An 18,247-nucleotide genomic window follows, 5' to 3' on the forward strand; every position below is an offset into this window, starting at 1 on the left:
CCCAACCCGACCACTGGATCTTGCTCTTGTGGGCCTGGGTCTCAGACACCCCTTCCCCTTCCTTCCCATCTCTGCCTTCACTCTCTGGGTCCAGGGTCTGCAGTTCTACGGGCCGGAGCTCAAAGTTCAAGAACCCAGTTTCCTCCCACGTGCTGATGGCGCTGTTCCTGGGGTCTTGACACCTGCGGGTTTGTTAGCTCCAGTGACTCCTGGGGTGAGGGCTTGGCCTGGTTTTGATGCCACATCCCACACCTCTCCTGAGCACCCCAGGGGCCTGCTCCAAGGGAGGAGCCTTCACCTGGATTCAGTGTATTGTCAAGAACCTGAGTTTGTGACCCATGTGTTTCATGTCCCTTCTTTCATTTTTTCCCTTTTCAGGTTGTCCCCGGGCCCCCTCCAGGAGTCTGGAATCACAGCCTCGGTCCTCAGGTAGACCCACACCACCAACGGAGGTGTCAAAATCTCCAGCGCCTTCATGTAGCGATTTTTTTTTTTCCCAAGGTAAGGGAATGACTCCATGAAAGGCGTCCTCGGGAGGTCCCAGCAGAGGGCTCGCTTTTATTCAGCCACAGAGAAGGGAGACAGCAGGAAAGCCGCACATCACCAACAGAGGACAAAGTGACGGCCCCAGACCTCATCACGACTCGCTTGTTTCATCAGCCACAGCGGGGCAGGGCCCTTAAAGAATCTTACTCTTGTCACCCGGAAATAGAGGTCAAGGCTGGTCCTCTGTTCCACGGGGGTGGGGGGGTGGGGTGGGGGGGTGGGTTGGGAGATGGAGCAAAGGAGGAAGGGCAGAAAGCAACAAAGAGGCCCAGCCCCTCCCAAGCTGGGCCTGGCACCAGAGGGAACCATGAAGCACTGGGCCAGGCAGGGCGGGTCTGTCACCTGTGTGTGCCTGTGGTCATCACCCTCACTTTCGCCCCCACTTCCCCCTCCAAAATCCAACAGCGCAGACCAGGAACCAAATATCTACAGTGTCCGAGGGCCTGGAACACAGACCAGTCATGCTGGGGAAATCACCTAATTGATGGATACAGAGCCTAAACAATCCATTTACTGGGTGTCACCCTCGAGTTTGGCGGCTAGCACTGGAAGACAGAAGGGAGGAGCCTTCAGATAACAGCAGAACAGCGATCCCCTTCAGCATGATGCTTCCTATTTTGGTGACCCCACCTCATCAGATAGCAAATAGTCAAAAAGCCCTGTCACCCTCTGTGTCAGGGACACAGTGCCTCTCTGAGAAGAGCCTCCATGCCAGGCCCAGGCTGGCTAATGACACCAAGCTTTGCACAACCTCCAAGCCCAACGTCATCCCACGCTGGTGTCCCATGCACCCAGCTTCGGAGTATCGGTGGCTCGGGGGTCATCTGGCCGGAGAGTGGCCCGAGCTCCTTCTCCTGTTCTTCCTCCTGTCTACTCTTTGCCTGATTGTGATCACTTCCCCCTGAGTTTTTTATTCTGTTGAGGTTTTTGCCTTGCCACTGGGATCCTTAGATTCTGGAGGCCCTTTGATTTGGAACCCTAGGCGCTCCTCTTCTTGATCACAGTGGGCACAGTCTTGTCCTCGTCCTCACGCATTAGAGCCATTTGATTTTGAGTTATTCCGGCTGCCTTGCACATCTCAATGGCTTTCTTTGCCCAGGAAGGTCACTTTGCCTCCACCTCCTCCTCGCAGAGCACTTGATCCAATTGTGCGTATTCCACACGCCCCCAGAGAAGCGCTCTTTCAAATGAGGTCCATGAGTTTCACACCTGCACGCCCCGGCAGCTAATTTCAGCTCGAGGACTCTGTGGGGCTGGCCCCCCATGAGAGGGAAGATGCTCCCCGCCACTAACCTGGGGTGGCTTCTTTCCTCCTTAAGCTGGGCCCCCAGTGGACTGGCAATTTGATCCCAGCTTCCATGGCTCTGGGCCTCCGGAAGTCCCTCCAGTGGAGGCCCTGCCTCCCCATCCTGGCCGCTTAATGAGCTAGATGTCCTGAGCCAGCTCTGTGGAGGGGGCGGTCCAGCTTCCCCAGATGGAGGTCAGCCCACCAGAGCTTCTGTTCTAAAATTATCCCTCGTGCATCCCTCAAAAGCATCAAATGGTCATAATAACTCATATTTATAAAGCACCAGCGCATTCACTGCGTGGGATCCCACAGGGCTTTACAAACGCAACAAACTAATACACACGCTAACTAGAAGGCGCCTCTTGCCAACCCCTGCGAGGCGGCCACCTCTGGGGTGAGCGGCAGCAGCTGTCGATCTGCACGGAGCCCCAGGACACAATGGCCAGGCCAGGGAGGGAAGAATGGCCGGGCTCTGGGAGGCCGCTCGCTGCCCCAGGCTGACACACTCAGCCTGTGTTATTCCAATCTGAGAACGTCTTTTGATTCCAACGCCTCTCTACCTGTTATCCAGGGATCACAGCTTTGCTGGCCATGCAGCTGCCTATTCTATTACTACCGGGGGGTGGGGGGGCTCCAACCCCTGCTAACAACAAGCCTGGGTCTAGGAAACAGCATCTTGGTCATGCAGGCATCCCAGGGAAACTGGAGTGTTGCAGGGGACAGATACATGGACAGAGAGGCAAGTGCATTCGGACAGGAGAGGCTACCATGGGGCGTCTCCCCAAGGTGCAGGGTGAGGTGGCGCCACTCCATCTCCATGGCTGCACTCCTCTGGATGGCTGAGGGAACCAGGATGCAGACACCTGCAGGGGCCAGGAGAACACGCCCCTGACCACTATCTAGCACACACTAAGGTCCATGGAGCCATGCCCAGATCAGAATATTAGAGCCAGAAGGAACCTCATGTCGCTCAGCCTCAACCGGGTTTTACAGGTGAGCAAACAGGTCCAGCAAGGAAAGTGTCAAAAGTCACACAAACAGTGTGTCCCACTCTCAGTTCACTGTTCCTTCTCTTTCACCTCCTCCTTCCTAGGACTCTTCTATTTCTAATGAATAAAATCCACTTCGGGCACAGGTCATTTTAGCAAAGTAGGCCCACAGGACAGGGACCAGAAGCTCACTTACGTCACTCAGGTGCAGTGCGTTGAGGCGGGCTCGGGTGAACTCAGGGTGGTCGGGGATCAGGGTGTATCTGTGCAGGGCTTCTGCATCCCCCAACCTGTACAGGCGCTGTGGGTAAGGCAGACTCATGGTCAAGGGTGAAGCCACAGGGCAGAAGCAGCTGATTCTCTCTCCTGCCCCTCCCACACAACTGCCCACCAGATGGAGCAAAACCCAGCCCTACACAAGGAGAGGTCCTTCTAGAATCTTGTGCCTGGAGGCAGCAGCCTTTGGGACCAGGGTCAAGTGGAGGTGGCTGGTTCCACATAGACCCTGTTAAAAATATTCACCAAGATCTGCTCCAAATGGATCACAAATCAACATACTGGCTGGCCACACTTGCAGTCTAAGGTGTGTGGATATTTCAGAGGGTCTTTGCAAGGGAGCATGACACATGATTTTTACTGGTAATAAGATACAGCTTCAGGCCTTTGTTGTTTAATACTAATAGAAATAATAATAATAATACACCTAAGAAGTTATTCTTATTACAAAATGTCAACATGTATTCAAAAAAATTTAAGCTTTTCACAGCTCACCCAGGACCCAAGCAGATACAATTTTAAAACTCAAACTACATCATGATTGCTACATCTAGAGCAGCAAATGAAAACTTGTAGCCAGGTTTGGTGGCACACACCTAGAATCCCAGGGAATCAAGAGCCTGAGGCAGGAGGATCACAAGTTCAAAGCCAGCCTCAGCAACTTAACAAGGCCCTAAGCAACTTAGAAAGACCCTGTCTCAAAATAAAATATAAAAAGGACTGGGGATGTGGCTCAGGGGTTAAGCACCCCTGGGTTCAATCTCCAGTACCAAAAAAAAAAAAAAAAAGTGCGAACAATTTTAGAAAGTATTTGAGTCTCATGTAATTTTAAAGAGGAAAATACAAGAGTCTAATCCAGTCTCAAATTCACTATGGACTTTGCAAATGCAAATGTACAGGTCAGTACAGCATCTGGGCTCCCTGTGTGGATGGGGCAGCTCTGTCCCCGTGCTTACAGGATTGATTCCTTGACAATCCAGGAGAGGGAAAAATACGTTCCCACTTCTTGAAATAAATACAAGATAGAGGAAATGGAGCTAAATTATACAGGGAGCAAAAGCAGATTGAACGTAGCTGCTCTTCCTTTTCCTTTTCTTTTTCTTTCTTTTTTTTTTAACCTAACTGGGTTATATTAAGCTTTTAATTCCATTGCCATTCATCAGCAATTAAGATATATCTGGTCTCTCGCAGGGTAAGGGATCATCAATAATACTTGGCATTATTATCATTATGATTATGGATCAAGCCATAATAAGGGGCATTTATACAGTACTTGCCGTACTCGCTAAAAGCTTTATTTGCTTTTATTTATTTAATCCTCACTTAATTCACTTAATCTCATGAAATCATTGCTCTCATTTTTCCCCTGTCCCGCAACCCCCTTCACATAAGAGACCTGAGGTTAGAAGAGTGAAAGTAACTGACCCACAGTCATCTAGAGAGAAGATTTGCAATCTCAGAAGGTTTCCATTCCGGGAGTTAAATAATGGACCAGGCCTATGATACAGGAAGTCCCCACAAACAGGATTTGAACCCAGAGCTTGTGTTCTTCAGCACTGACCACTGAGCAGCTGCACCCCACCGCATGCCCAGGATGAGTGAGGAGAAAGAACCCACCTCGTTGCAATGCATGTAGCTATTCTTGGCGTGAACCAGATCTGGGGAGTCAACCACTGTGGTGAACTTGATACTGTCTGGTTTTTTACGGTATTTGGTCTATAAGAGAAAGACAAAGGTTTCCACCAAACACAGTCGCACATCATGCATTTTCCCAGATGAGGCTTCACCCCACCCCCTTTAGAATCAAAGATACCAGTGACATTATTGGAGAACAAATCTTTCTGGTGGGTACCCAAATCAATAGCATGGGAAAGATCCAAGCTCTCTTCTGTGATTAGGAACATTTTACAGGTATTGACTCTCTTAAAGAAAAAGACTCTTCACAATAAAGGAATAGAGCAGAGGACAATGTTCAGCATTAATGTGATCCTGCTTGGACCCTGACCAGACAAGTTCCATTATGAAGGACACAGAGAAGGCAGAGTCACCCATAAGGGGATTCCAAGGGAGGGATCTCCAGGTCATTAACCTGGTGGGGAATTCAATGAAGGACACTGTGTGCCACCTTTAACACTCTCTGAGACTGTCTGGACACTAGACACTATGAGTCAACTCGGTAGGCAGGTGCAAACTCCTTGCCTCCAATAAAATAATGGCCATATTTGATCATGATTGTATATACTGTGTTTACTGAGAACCTTCTAACATGTTTGCCTTTAGTTCCCCAATAGTGATTTCCTTTGGTGGGAAATCTCATTCCGTTTTAGAATTTTGTTGCAAATGGTCTCAGAAAAACACTGGGAATCCAGCAGCCCTGGATCCCGCTTGGGATCCCTACTCCATGAACAGGTTCTCTCTTCAAAGAAGTGTCACTCTGGAAGGGACAGGTTGATGGTACCTCGCTGATGAGTTCTCCCGCCTTCCTGGCGCTCTCTATCTGTGGGGATCTCAGTGCTAGCCATCCTGTCCCCTTCATGGCCATGAGGTCCGACTTGTAGCGAAACTGCAGAAAGAAAGTCGTGGGCTTTCTCAGCAGAGTGCCCAAGACTCTTAGGGCACTTCAAGAAGGTCCTTGACTTGCAATGGCATTTGCAATAAGTCTCCTTACAACAGTTCAGCCCCTTCCTCAGGAGCGCATTCTGCGGGTCATCAAGTCCAGTCATTTGCATTGTGCATTCTGCCAGGAGGTAAATAATGAATCCTGCACGTGATACAAGAAGCCCCCACCAGCAGGATCTGCAGCCAAAGGTGATGGTTTCTGTGAACTCTCACTTAAAGAAAGAGCTGAGACATGTGCTCAGACCCAGGCAGCGGCCAGGATTCTTTTATGTATGCTGCCAGGGAGATGACTGACCACCTGCCCATATCAAATCGCTCCACTCAGTATTGGGTTGAAAAAATTGCTTTGAGCCCAGATCAACCCTGCTGTAACTAGGGGCAAATTTTACCAAAATGTGACTCGATTTCCCTCTGTGACACTGGAAGGTCATGTCAACCCCTCTGTTCTCATGAAAACATGTGAGAGTACTTAGGGACAAGAGCCAGTTAGAGTTTTGTTCTTGTGGTAGCAAAAGTGAAGGGGGAAGGAGTCAATGAAAGCAGGATTTAAAACACTGAATCAAATTTAGTCACGATGGGCTAAGAGTAAGCCATTTTAATTCTTCAAGCCTCAGTTTACCTCGTCCCACTGTGTCATTATGATTTGCTTATATTGCAAAAATGGACTAAGCTTTGTTCTCTTTCTTCATTTTAAGGGCTCAGAAGACTAGGACTACAGCACCATTCCTTGGAGAAAATAATAAGAGGTGCTTTTAAGACAATGGGTTGATTAGGAGCCCCCCAAAACATCAAACCTTACAACAATTCCTTGATCTGCCCACCATTACCTTCAATGAGACAGTCACCTGCATCCCTTTCTTCTTCTCTTTATGGAAATTAGGCATTTTTAAAGGTGGAAAAGCCTCTCTAAGGAAATCTAAAATTTGGATCTAAACGAAGTCAATGGCATTTCTCTAATTTAGATATAAGCTCTGCTGTAACGCAAAATATCACTCTGGAAATCAGCCTCTCGGCCTTTTTAGTTTTCTTTCATTTCAGGATTCACAGTGCTCCTCACAGCTGGCCTCAAAGAGAGTCCGTTTCTGATCTGCTGTCTGCTGGCTAATGCCCCTGTGCCAATTCCACTCTGCCTTCCAACTGGTGGAGGGAGACATCACTCAGGCTTGGGAGCAGGTTTCAAAACCCCATGTCAGTAAGATTGCTTTTTATACCGCGATCTTTCAGTCTACACCGGCAAAGCTTTTGCCTTCTACTCTGATAAAGAACAGAGAAAATTGGATAAATTTCTAAGTTGGAGAGAATAATCCTACAGGGCCTCTTCACAGCCAGGCCTTGCTCCTTTCATAAGCCAGATGAAGTGGGGAGCGCTCTTTCAACTTGCCTTTTGTTGAGCTGAACAGTAGGATCGCAGGTAAGTCAGAAAGCAAGATGCAGGTTCCCCAAAGATCTGACTGCACCTCACACTCTCTTATAAATGGATCGTCTATTGAAATCTCAGCTCCCAGCCCAGCTTTGACTATTCACCAGACCCTAAAAACAACACACCTGCCCCAGACTTCAGGATAAAAGAGGGGAGAGGGCGGGGGAGGGAGAAGAATCAGCTACCCAAAGACGGCTTCAGAGAATGAGCCTAAGGTAATAATAGACCTTCCCAAACTGCCCATCCAAATCTGGCTTCAGCAAACAGCAACCTCGCTATTTTCCTTCCATATACTAAGACCTGGAAGACACCTGCAGAGTCATAAGTGGGGTTTGGGGGCACCCCCGTTTTGGAGCACTCTGTTGCAAATACACTAGAGGCAACATTCAGTCTCTGAGTTATGATGAACCTGTGAGTGAATGATGTGAGTACCCAGGTGCCTAGAGGAAGGGGTATATGTACTAATTAGAAACATTATCATGTCACCTTGTGTGCAGTGGAGCTTGCTCTAGACCCACTATCTCGTTCCACCCTCACACTGTCCTGCAAAGGGAGGGTTCTTGTTCTCATCTGCATGTAGAACATGTTTGGTGTTTCAAAGATGGGCTGGATTCACCGAACAGCCTTGAGCTGCTGCACTCTGGGTAGGTGTTATGGTTTGGATCATTTTTCAAAGCATGGTTCCCAGGTTCAGGGGTGGGGCTTTTAGGCTTTTGAATCATGGGGATTTTGACTTCATCAGTGAATTAATCCACCCAATGGATTAATCCATTAATCCACTGATAGTCAATGGACTATTGGGAGGTGGGACCTAGTTGGAGGAAATAGGTCAATGGGAGCATGCCCTGGGAGGGTTGATCTTCTCTCTGGTCCCTTCCTATCTCTCTATTTCCCAAATGCCATGAGCTAAAAGTTCTCCCTGTCATGTCCTTCCGCCATGATGGAGTTGGCTACCCATGGACTGAGACCTCTGAAACCATGAGCCAAAGTAAACCTTTCCTGCTGTAAGTTGTTCTTGTCAGGTATTTTGGTCACAAGAACAAAAATCTGACTAACACAGTAGGCCACACTTGTAGTCAGGAGCACAGGCTCAGAAGCCAGAGATTGGGGTTCCTAATCCAGCCACATGCAGAAGCCAAAGAGACTGATCCAGGGGTCAGGAGACCAGAGCTGGAATCCTGCTTCACTTCCTCCTAGCAGTGGGTCTTGAGCAAGTCACTTCCCTGCCAGCCCGTGGAGTGGGGCACATTGTTACTGAGAGTATTCATGCTTTATTGCTGCATCTGTAAAGTTAGGAGTACTAGTACCTATCTAGATCTTAAATAATATTGTGCAAAATATATATATTAATGCCAGCCCAGGGCAAGGGTCCCACATGTCTTAGCTTTTGTGACTATTGTTGGGGAAGCTGAGGCATGGAGAGTTTCAGGAGTCTGCCCAAGGACACACACCTGTAAAGAGTGGGGCATGTGCTTTTCAGGACCTCCCATGGTCCCAGCATGAGATCATGGAGGGAGTATGGAATAGCAGTCTTGAAAAGGCACAAAGAGGCGGCAGGACGAGCATGTGTCCATGATGGACATTGCCAGGGCCAGCCCGGGTATCTCACAAACTCCTGAGGAAAGAAGGGCTTGGCCCTGACATGGGAAATCATGGCCTTGAGGAACTCAGCCCTAGCAGCAGGCATCTCAGCCCCCTCTGGCCCCTCACAACGCTTTCCTTCTGGCCTGGATGGGAGGGGGCAGGGGCAGCAGCTCAATTGAGGAGACTCCTTCTTGGACTACCAAGTTGAGGGACCTCCCGTTAAGCATTTGTTTCCTTTTCTACATAATATAACGACATGAAAGTTGATTTTTTAAATAATAACAACAATAAAGCTGAAGGCTCAAAAGCAGCTGGACATTTTGAGGTCTACTATTTAAACTATCCTAGAATCGAGACTCCCAAATTAACGAATTTATAATCAAAAGACAGTGCATGTAGCATAACATGGTAGTTTAAGTTTTTAAGCCATAATTTCTTAACCTTCAAAAATGTAATATAGACCCTGGTCTTAAAATGTCAGTATGAGATTGCCAACCACTGTTTCTCCTGTTTAGATGATGTCCCATTTTTTTCTAGTGTTAAAGTTTCCTTTCTGTTTAGAAATAACAGTGACATAAATCATACCTTCAGGTAGCATTTAGGGTTTTTTCCCCCTTTTCCTTACTTAGTAAAACAAAATATGACATTATATTGATGCTGCCATTTCAAAAATAAATAAACATTTTTCTATGATTCACAAAAATCTGGATCAGAGCAAACCTCTTTGCTTTTCCAGTGCAGAGACAGAGGCCTAGAAAGCCAGAAGGGGGGGGGGGGGGCTGCCCTGAGCAAGGACAGTGGCTGCCTCCAACACACACCTCCTGGCTCAGACTGGCGTCCTCACCTCCCCCAGGTGGCCTCGGAGTCTTCCCTGAGTGCCTGTCCTGTCTCAGCAGTTTCTTTTCTCCCCCAAAATAGACTATTGACCAGTTGGGCACTGGAGAGTCACATTTTGAGCTTTTCTTTTGGGTGGGTGGGGTTCTCAGGATCACCTGCTAGCAGTGACCCTGAGAGTGGAAGTTGGCAGCAAGTAAAATCTCCCTCTGGGGGACCCACTGGTCTTGCACACTCCATACTCTCCCCAGTGGTGAACGATGTGATATTGCAAATCATAATTACTAACGTAATGATTCATTAAGACCATTACCATAATAATTGATAACCAAGTATGTGTTTGTAACACCCCTTTATTGCTATATCTAATTAAACTTAAGAGCAGGCATTGCCCTGAAGGCCCCCAGGACGGGAAGCATGTTGGGGGGAACATTCTAGAACAGCTAACACTTGTTCCAGTGTGCTATGGGCCAAGCTCGGTGCTAAGTGCTTCCCATGGACCAGTTCTCAACCGAGAACCAGATTCTCAACTAGGGCTAATTTTATCCCCAAGGGACATTGGCAATATTTGGAGAACTTTCTGACTGATGCAATGGGCAACCGGAGGATAAAGATCAGGGACATTGTTAGATATTTTACAGCACACAAGACAGTTCCCATCACAAAGGAATATCTGGCCAAAAGTAACACAAGTGCCCAAACTGGGAAACCTTGGTGAACACAGTAAGGGCTAATGTGCCAATGGCCCAGGGATCACTCTCTAAAACAGGACCACCTTCCTGCTAAAGGCCTGGAGAGACGATGTGTGGCACCGTGTCCGCCACTCTGCACATCCTGCATAAGCACTGGCCATGGTCACGTTGTCATCATTACTAAGTCCCAAGTCAGTGTTTCCATGTCCAAGGTTTTGCAAGGACAGGGACTGCCCAAGCTCACACATCCAGGGTGGAGGACCTGGGATTTGCATCTCAGGAGTCATGACAGGGGAGGGGCTGCTGCCCCTGCCACCTGCTCACTGTCCTTGCTCAGGGCAGGACCCCACATTCTGGGCCTCAGGGTCTACAGTACACCATAAGGGGCAGGACATCCTGTTTCAGGCTCCCTCCAAGGGAGCAGGATGGCTGAGAAAGTGGGTTCTAGAGCTAGACTTTGCTTGGTGCCTCCCTCATGCTCTCAATCTATAAGGTAGGAGTGATGTCTGTCCCCACCTTAGAGCTGTGGCAATGATACAAGCAATGGGCAGCAGTCAGCGGGTGTCAGCCGGTCCTGAATTATTCTTGTCATATCCTCACCTCCATACTTCCCATCCTCAGCCTAGACCCTGTGTTCTCTCTGACCCCATCTCCCATGACAGCCCCCCACTTGCTTCACTCTGGTCTCAAATATGCCAAGCCTGTTCCTGCCAGGACCCTGGCCTTTGAACTTGCTGTTCTATTTGCCTAGAATTCTCTATCCCCTTCTCTCGTCTCCTTTAGGCCTGTGAATGTCACCTTTCCAACAAGAGCTACCCTGATGCTGTATTTTAGATTGTGCCTGTGCATGAACACACACATCCACACCCCCTACCCACTCCCCTGAGCCATTTGTCTCCATAGCATGTCGCCATCCAACTTGCTATAGATTTGCCTTATCAATCATGGCCTATCTCCTTCCAGGAGAATAGAAGTCCCATGAGCATGAGATTGTTTTCCTTTTTTGTTGACTGTTACACTCCCAGGGCCTAGCACAGTACCTGGTATGTAGAAGGTGCTCAGCAGTATTGGCTGAATGACTGAATGATGGATTTCAACTTAGATGAAGCAAGTCACTGGGACTTGAGGGTCCAGAAGCCCAAGGAAGGGGCAGTGGTGGACACCAGCGTGTGATGGAAGAAGGAAGGAGGGGCTGGTTTGCATTCCACAAGGGGCCTACCTCACTCTGCAGGGCGTGGGCTTTCTTGGCCCAGGCCAACTTCAAGTCTTCGGGTAGCGCTGTGAACTCGTGGTACTGAGTCCTGTAGTCATGGTCACTGGCCAGGGCCTGGGCCTTCCTGGCATGGACCAGGTGCACCATGTCCATGGGTAGGTGGCACTGGGCTTGGCTGCCGGCTGCCTCCCTCTTGTACTGATGCTCACTTTGCAGCTGGCCCATGAGCCGACAGTGCCGCAGCCGGGGGTCATCGCTTACACTGCGGATCCCGATGAGCTTCCCTCGCTCCTTCACAAAGTCGTGTCTGTAGAGAAACTGGACGGCAGCACCAGCGGGTCAGGGTTCTGTATCCAGCTGCTTAAATTCCATCTGTGCTACCCCAAAGACCCTAGAAAAATCACCTCTTACAAGAGGAGGTGAAGATTATAAGAGCCACCACGGCGGGGCTGGCCTGAGAGCTTGCCTTCCTCCCTGGGGAAGGAACAATTAAAACATTGCTCCATCTTTCCATCTAATTAGAATCAGATCCTTAGAACCAAAGCAAGGGTCCCACTCCCCTTACGTGTCCTGTGGCCAAACGGAATTTATCAAAAAGGGTAAAAGAGAAACTCGTGCTTCATCTGTTTGTGCTTGGCAAAACATTAAACCCAAAAGACAGGATCCATTTATTTGAAGTCCACGTTTTCTGTGATTTGTTTGTGGGAAAGAGAAAGTCACCTTCATGTCCCAAAGCTACAGACGTTATCAACAGAGTGGCTGCAACGCAGCTGGCAAACCCTAACACTGTGGCAGGAAACTTCAGGGAGCCAAGGGGAAGGCATGTTAGGGCTGCCTAGCCGTCTCAGGGGAGATCCGGTTCCAATTCTGGGTGGGGTTTCAAAACAGGCAGTTCACACATTACAGGGCGTCCCCAGATGGCCCAGACTCTGCAATTAGAAATAAACCACAAGCTCCTTCCTGCTGGAGATCGGTTGCCTGAATTTAGCTCCCGATTCACAAAGCATTTCTTTCCCTCCCTCTGTCAAAGGATCTCATTCATAACTAATATATTCTGCAGGTGACATCCTGTCTCTCATGGTTATAGATTTGCTTTAATTCAGGGAAATCAGCCACAGACATTGTTTTACATGAAGTTAACAGAGATTAGGCAAGATGGAAGGTCAGAACATTCCACTCACATCGCTGGCGATGTCCCCAGAGGCCCTTGCAGCCTGGAAGGGGAGCGCATCTATTGTCAGCTTGTAGCCTTGAGCACGGAGATTATGCCAAGACTCCTTGTATTTTGCCTAAAGTGGGAACACATGTACATCTTTTAAAAAAAAAATAAATTACATGAATCAGTGAACAAAGGCTACCCCTTTCATTTGTAGCACAGGGCTCCAGAACCAATTTCTGAGATGCAAAGACTTCCTATTTGGAGAGAAAAATCTCAGCACATCCTGCGGCAGGCTCTGAGCACACCTATGCACCCGACACATTTGGGCAAAGGTAGGCGGGTTGCACAGGGGCATCTAAAACATGCATTTAAAACATGCATCTGTATTGTGGCTCCTGTGAATGCCAGAAAGGTCACTGTCAGGGCTCGTCACAGACACACAAGCATGCACAGCTGGGAGCATGCTCAAGTTGAGCAGTAGGACAGGCTTACGTCGCTCAGATTGGCCGCATTTGTTTTTGCTCGGACAAACTCGGGCAGACCCAGGGTCATTGTGTACTGGTGTCTAGCATCCTCTCCAGCTGCTTTATAGAGACGCTGCCCGCAACCGGAAAAAAAAAAAGAAAAGAAAAGAAAGAAAGAAGATAAGTGCTATGCGTTTCTGAAGTGCTGGACACTCCTCTTTTGTAACTGGGCAAACATGACAGCAAAAGGTCATTCAATGTCAGAGGTACATCTGCCACCTCCAGGGAGACATTTCCTCCCATACAAGTCTTTATGGGTCAAATCAGTGAAATAGGAGAAATATATAAAAAGCTGCTATTTTCTTTGCTCAATAATAGGCCAGGGAATGACGTAAATTTAAGGATGCTATTGACATTTCTCACGACACAGACCTTGTCCTTGGGGACAAAGCATAAGATGATGCTAAGACCTGAGAGATTTAGAAGAAGCCCTGCCTGAAGGAAGGGGGCGCCCAGTCCTGTTGTGCGTCCTGTCCTGACACCAGGGATCCTCCCCATGAGCAAGCCCATACCAGGGCTGTCCTGGATGGCCTCATCCTCTACAGAGTATCGATCCTGATGATTAGAAAGGGGGCTAAAGGGTTGCTGAGTTCTCCGAGGCCAGAGGCCATCATAAAAGGTATTGTCACTCAATTCACAAGAGAGGCAGGAAAGGTTAAATAAGAATTTAAAACGGATAACATCACTGAACCACACCATGAATTCCACCTCTCCAGACTTTTTTCTCCAGCTCACTTCTTACTTCTTAGCTTGGGGTGTAAGTGGAAATTAACAGTATCAATCATATTCAAGCAAGGCAGGATGGCACATGCCTGTAATCCCAGCTACTTGAGAGGCTGAGACAGGAGAATAGCAAGTTCAAAGGCAGCCTCAGCAACTGTGAAGGCCCTAAGCAACTTAGAGAGACTCTGATTTAAAAATATATATATATATATATATATATATATATATATATATATATATATATATCATATCAATAGTCAAATTTCACTTGACTTCTAAAAGTCACAGTCAGGAGAATCTTAAAACCTAAAGACAACTCAATATTTACATCTCTGCTCAGCACACCTATGTCAGGTCAGTGAAAGAAGTAGGATCAAAAGGGTGGGAAAGACAGCTTATGGAGTAACATTCTTTTCCTTTTGCTAGAGCCAGGTAAATAGGGAGTGAGAAGGAGAGGAGGCAGGGATCAGGAAGACTGACGAGCCCTGAGCCTTGGGACCGTCCAAGCACAACCACAGATCCTCCCCACAGTGACAATATAAAATTGGTGAGTCCATATTTGCCTAGATAGAAGAAAGGAATTATAGACCAGAACTTGTCAGACTTTAATATGCAAAGGAATCATCTGAGGCTCTCGTGACATAACCTTTGGATTCAGTGGCTCAGGGTAGGGACTGAGCACTCCCAGGGGACGCTGCAGAGGCTGGTCCAAGCCAGCCCTAAGGGAGCAAGACCACAGACTAACCCACATTCCCTACTGCTCCTCTTTCCCTCTGGACAATATTCAGACTCTGCACATCATGCTCTTTGCTTTCTAAGCCTCCGTACAAACACAGGCTCTTCCTCCTCCCTCAGCCCACAAATATCAGTTTTTTAAAAGCCATAGGAGAGTTTACCTCGTTGGTAATCTGGTTGCTGAACTTTGCATGAAGGAGATTGGGGGTGTCCGTCACAGTCGTGTACTTGATCGACCCAGGATGCTGACGGTATTTACTCTAAATCCACACACGAGAAAGGAAGACGACGACTCCGTAAGGTTTAAACCCAGAGGAGAACCAGTTCTTGGAATACTAGTTAAAGACTCATTTTGCAAAGGCTGCAAGCCTGTCGCTCCAGAGTCCAGTCGGTCCCCTACTCTTGTGACCTCCCAACTTACGGGGATGAAGAAGCAGAGAGGAGGACAGGACGGTGGACTGAACAAGACACTCATGAGGGGAAGGGGAGAGCTAGCCTTTGCCATGAAAGCAAACGAGACTATTTAAATTTGAAGTTTGCTCCCGAACAGAGACCCGGTTGCCCTGTGCTTGAGGTGACACTAGGGCCAGCTTTGTAGCCTCTAACCATGCACCTGCCACACAACCCAGGAGACCAGTAATCCCAGATACTGGGGAGGCTGAGGATCAGAAAGTCACTAGTGGGGCCCACATCTCTGGGTTTTCTTTTAAGCTCCAACAGGGTTCTGATGTATCATGAGCTTAAGAAACCTTCATTTTAGTGACTTCCTTGAAGAACTGGAGCACAAACAAGACCTAAACTCCCACGAGAAGCACACTGGGAACCCACTGGAGCTCCTGGGCTGCACTCTGACACCTTCTACTCCTGTGCCTCCATTATGTACCCTTGTCCTTGCATAGACTGTGGAAAGAAGTCCTGTGGGCATCTCAGGACTGAGCTACATTACCCAGGGGTGCAGAATTCTAAGCATTGCATATTCTCAAAAATTATCACCAATCTTATAGTGAACACTTTGTATATAGCTGACACATGAACTGTGCTTAGATTAGTGTGAGTCCTCACAAAAGCTAAATGGGGAGGCATGAGTATTCCCATTTGACTAATTAAGAAACTGAGGCTCAGAGAGAGCTGGTCACTGGTCTGAGGACATACAGCAAATGAATACTGGTCTGAAACTTCAATCTCTTATCTATTGGTCTCCAAAGACTGTTGGCTTTGCATTGTACCACAGGGCCACTTTTCAAAGGGACAGTGGATAATTGTTACATGTTAATTCAGGAACTGACTCCAGGGTCACAATGACATCTTCAATGGCATCTAACTGCATGGAAAAAATCAGTGAGGACAGAAGCCAGGCAAGAGGCTAGGTAGTGAGCCACCACTGTGACAGCTGAAGTTCCCACTGGCCTTACAGCCCCACCCCCAGTCCCAGTCACCTCACTGATGAGCTCAGATGCCCTCTTTCTTCCTTCAATCTCTAACGTGCCTGGAATGACGCAGGCAACGCCTCGCATGAAGTTCAGGTCTGAGCGGTACAAATTCTGCAAGGAACAATACAAAGAATCAGAAAAGCTGAACCCTCAGAACAATAGCAAGGAGAAGCCAGAGGTCTGTGACATAGCATCTGTCATCATTAGAACTCAGGGCCGCGTCCGTCTCTCAGATACACCATGCTCAGCGATCGCACAGATGCTTCTTGGTAAATGCTCATTAGGGGGGAAAATGTAGGTCAGAAGAAGATAATTCTGCTGTCACTTGTCTCAGAGTAGCTGTGGTAGCGACGCTAGACAGATTTTCATTTTAATGTGAGCTATCAAAAAATAAACGCTGGGGTGGATTGCGGGTAGGAAGTCAGTCGTCTTGGGGCGTGCGTGCAAATGGCTTAACAGGTCTTCTAAAACAAAACCCGGCAGCAGCGGGTGTCATTAATTAATTATGGGTTAAGAAAGAACTAATAAACGAATCCAAAACACTCTGGCAAAGGCCTGTCTGAGCCTGCCTGGATAGGGGCGAGCGTGTGCACCAGAGTGATTTGGGATGACAGTTTAAAGAGTCCCCAAAGTCACTCCCCTCAGCCAGCGAGGTGGCCCCTGGGCCTTCTGCCTTCCAATTGCCAGCACGACAGGAGGCAGGGCAAGCGAGGGCTCTGTGCAAGTGACAAAGGGGCCCGGGATGAGTGTGGCAGCTCCCTGGTTCCTACAGCTGCTCTCAGGTTCCTGACAGCTGATGTCATTGAGTAAACACCGTACACAGGCATAAAACTCCAAGAGACGACAGACACCAGACCTGAGCGCCGCTCAGCTCGCTGGCACCACCAAACCAGGAACGGGGTCTCGTGTGGTGTTCTACTCTCCTACAGAGGCCCGTTACCTGCAAATCTCAGAGCACGCACACCTGGCAACCTGGGATAGAGGTGTGAGCAAAACAGGCTGCTGCTGCTGCTGCTGCAGAGGAGCGTTAGCTGCCTCTCCTCCAGAGCCAGTAAGTCCTCCTTCTTCCTGCCCCTCCCTGGCCTGCTGCAGAGGACAGGCACCAGGAGAAGCCTGAAGAAGGGGCTCTGATTCCCCAGACCTCCTCCTGCGCTCGCTTCCCCTGAAGTGGGTCAGTTGATGGATGGGCTCTGAGCAGCGTCTACAGACACATCTTAGTGCTCCCCAGAAGCGGGGACAGGAGTGGAGAAAGCTCCAAAAGGAACCCTCCATCCAATGTGCAGCCAGAGGCAAAGCCACTGGCAACTCCTGAGTGTGAAAATGTATGAACCTAGGGGCATCTCCACCACTTGAACCTCAAGTTCAAGTCCAGCACCCCCCTCTCTCATGTACAGTTGTGTGATCTTGGGTAAGCCGTTTAACTTCTTGGCACCTCACTGTAACTTCTCTGTGTGGTGGGGATGAAGACCATCCCTTCAGGGTTAGTGTGAGGAGTAAACAAGAGAATGGGTGAAAACACGGTGCTTGGAATTGAGCAAAAATACTCAGTAAGTGGTGGTTGTCCTTATTGACTCGTGTAATTGTGCAGGAACTCTCAGGTTGTGTCTCAGAAGAAGATGCACATTTAGGATTCCCAAGGCCTGCGGCCTTTACTGAGCTGTCAGGAGCTGCAGGCCAGTGCTGCACAGTCAGACCTGGGAGAAGAAGGGCCTCGAGGCAGAGGCGAGGCCTCCTTACCTCGCTCTGCAACTTGTGAGCTTTCTTGGCACAGCGCAGCCTCAGGTCTTCTGCCAAGGATGTGTGCTGGGGGAGTGGATGTCTGTAGTCCTGGTCGCTGGCCAGGGTCTGAGCCTTCTTGGCGTGCACCAGGGTTACCATGTCCAACGGCAGATGGAAGTGTGCCTTTGAGTGTTCAAAGCCTTTCTTGTAATTCACCTGGAGGGGCAAACAGATCAACAGCGGCTATTTCAAAGCCACCATTTGCAATGGGACTGTCAGCAAGAGCCACTGCAGTGTAAGTGTCCCAGGTCAGCCCCAGGGATGTTCCTGACAGGATTTGTGCTCCTTACTTGTGAGGAATGGCCTAATAAGCAGGGCTCAACTCCAAGTCCTGCCATTCACCACCCCAGCTCCTGGAGGTCATTGATCTGGGTAAAGAAGGCCCACAGCTCCTCTGTTAGGGGAGAATACAAGGCCCAGGATAGAACGTCAGTGA

At 48.7% G+C, this 18,247-nt stretch overlaps 1 protein-coding gene across 5 annotated transcripts in view; it reads right to left on the minus strand.

The window, feature by feature from the left end:
• The window catches only part of Nrap (nebulin related anchoring protein), a 70,800-nt gene that overhangs the window by 3,411 nt on the left and 49,142 nt on the right, over positions 1-18,247 (minus strand). For 3 of the 5 annotated variants that reach the window (XM_058581316.1, XM_046449866.2, XM_058581317.1), the window contains 9 exons: positions 17,770-17,967; positions 16,039-16,143; positions 14,764-14,862; positions 13,113-13,217; positions 12,643-12,750; positions 11,468-11,779; positions 5,558-5,662; positions 4,717-4,815; positions 3,020-3,124 (listed from right to left, as the gene is read on the minus strand). In XM_058581316.1, the coding sequence (XP_058437299.1) occupies positions 3,020-3,124; positions 4,717-4,815; positions 5,558-5,662; positions 11,468-11,779; positions 12,643-12,750; positions 13,113-13,217; positions 14,764-14,862; positions 16,039-16,143; positions 17,770-17,967 (1,236 nt within the window). The remainder of the gene's footprint in view (positions 1-3,019; positions 3,125-4,716; positions 4,816-5,557; positions 5,663-11,467; positions 11,780-12,642; positions 12,751-13,112; positions 13,218-14,763; positions 14,863-16,038; positions 16,144-17,769; positions 17,968-18,247) is intronic. The other 2 variants (XM_058581318.1, XM_058581319.1) reach the window with 1 other exon arrangement.

The sequence above is a fragment of the Marmota monax genome, unplaced genomic scaffold, assembly GCF_021218885.2.
Source record: "Marmota monax isolate L192 unplaced genomic scaffold, Marmota_monax_Labrador192_F-V1.1 WCK01_AAM20220418_F8-fsc00004, whole genome shotgun sequence".
Taxonomy (NCBI): domain Eukaryota; kingdom Metazoa; phylum Chordata; class Mammalia; order Rodentia; family Sciuridae; genus Marmota; species Marmota monax.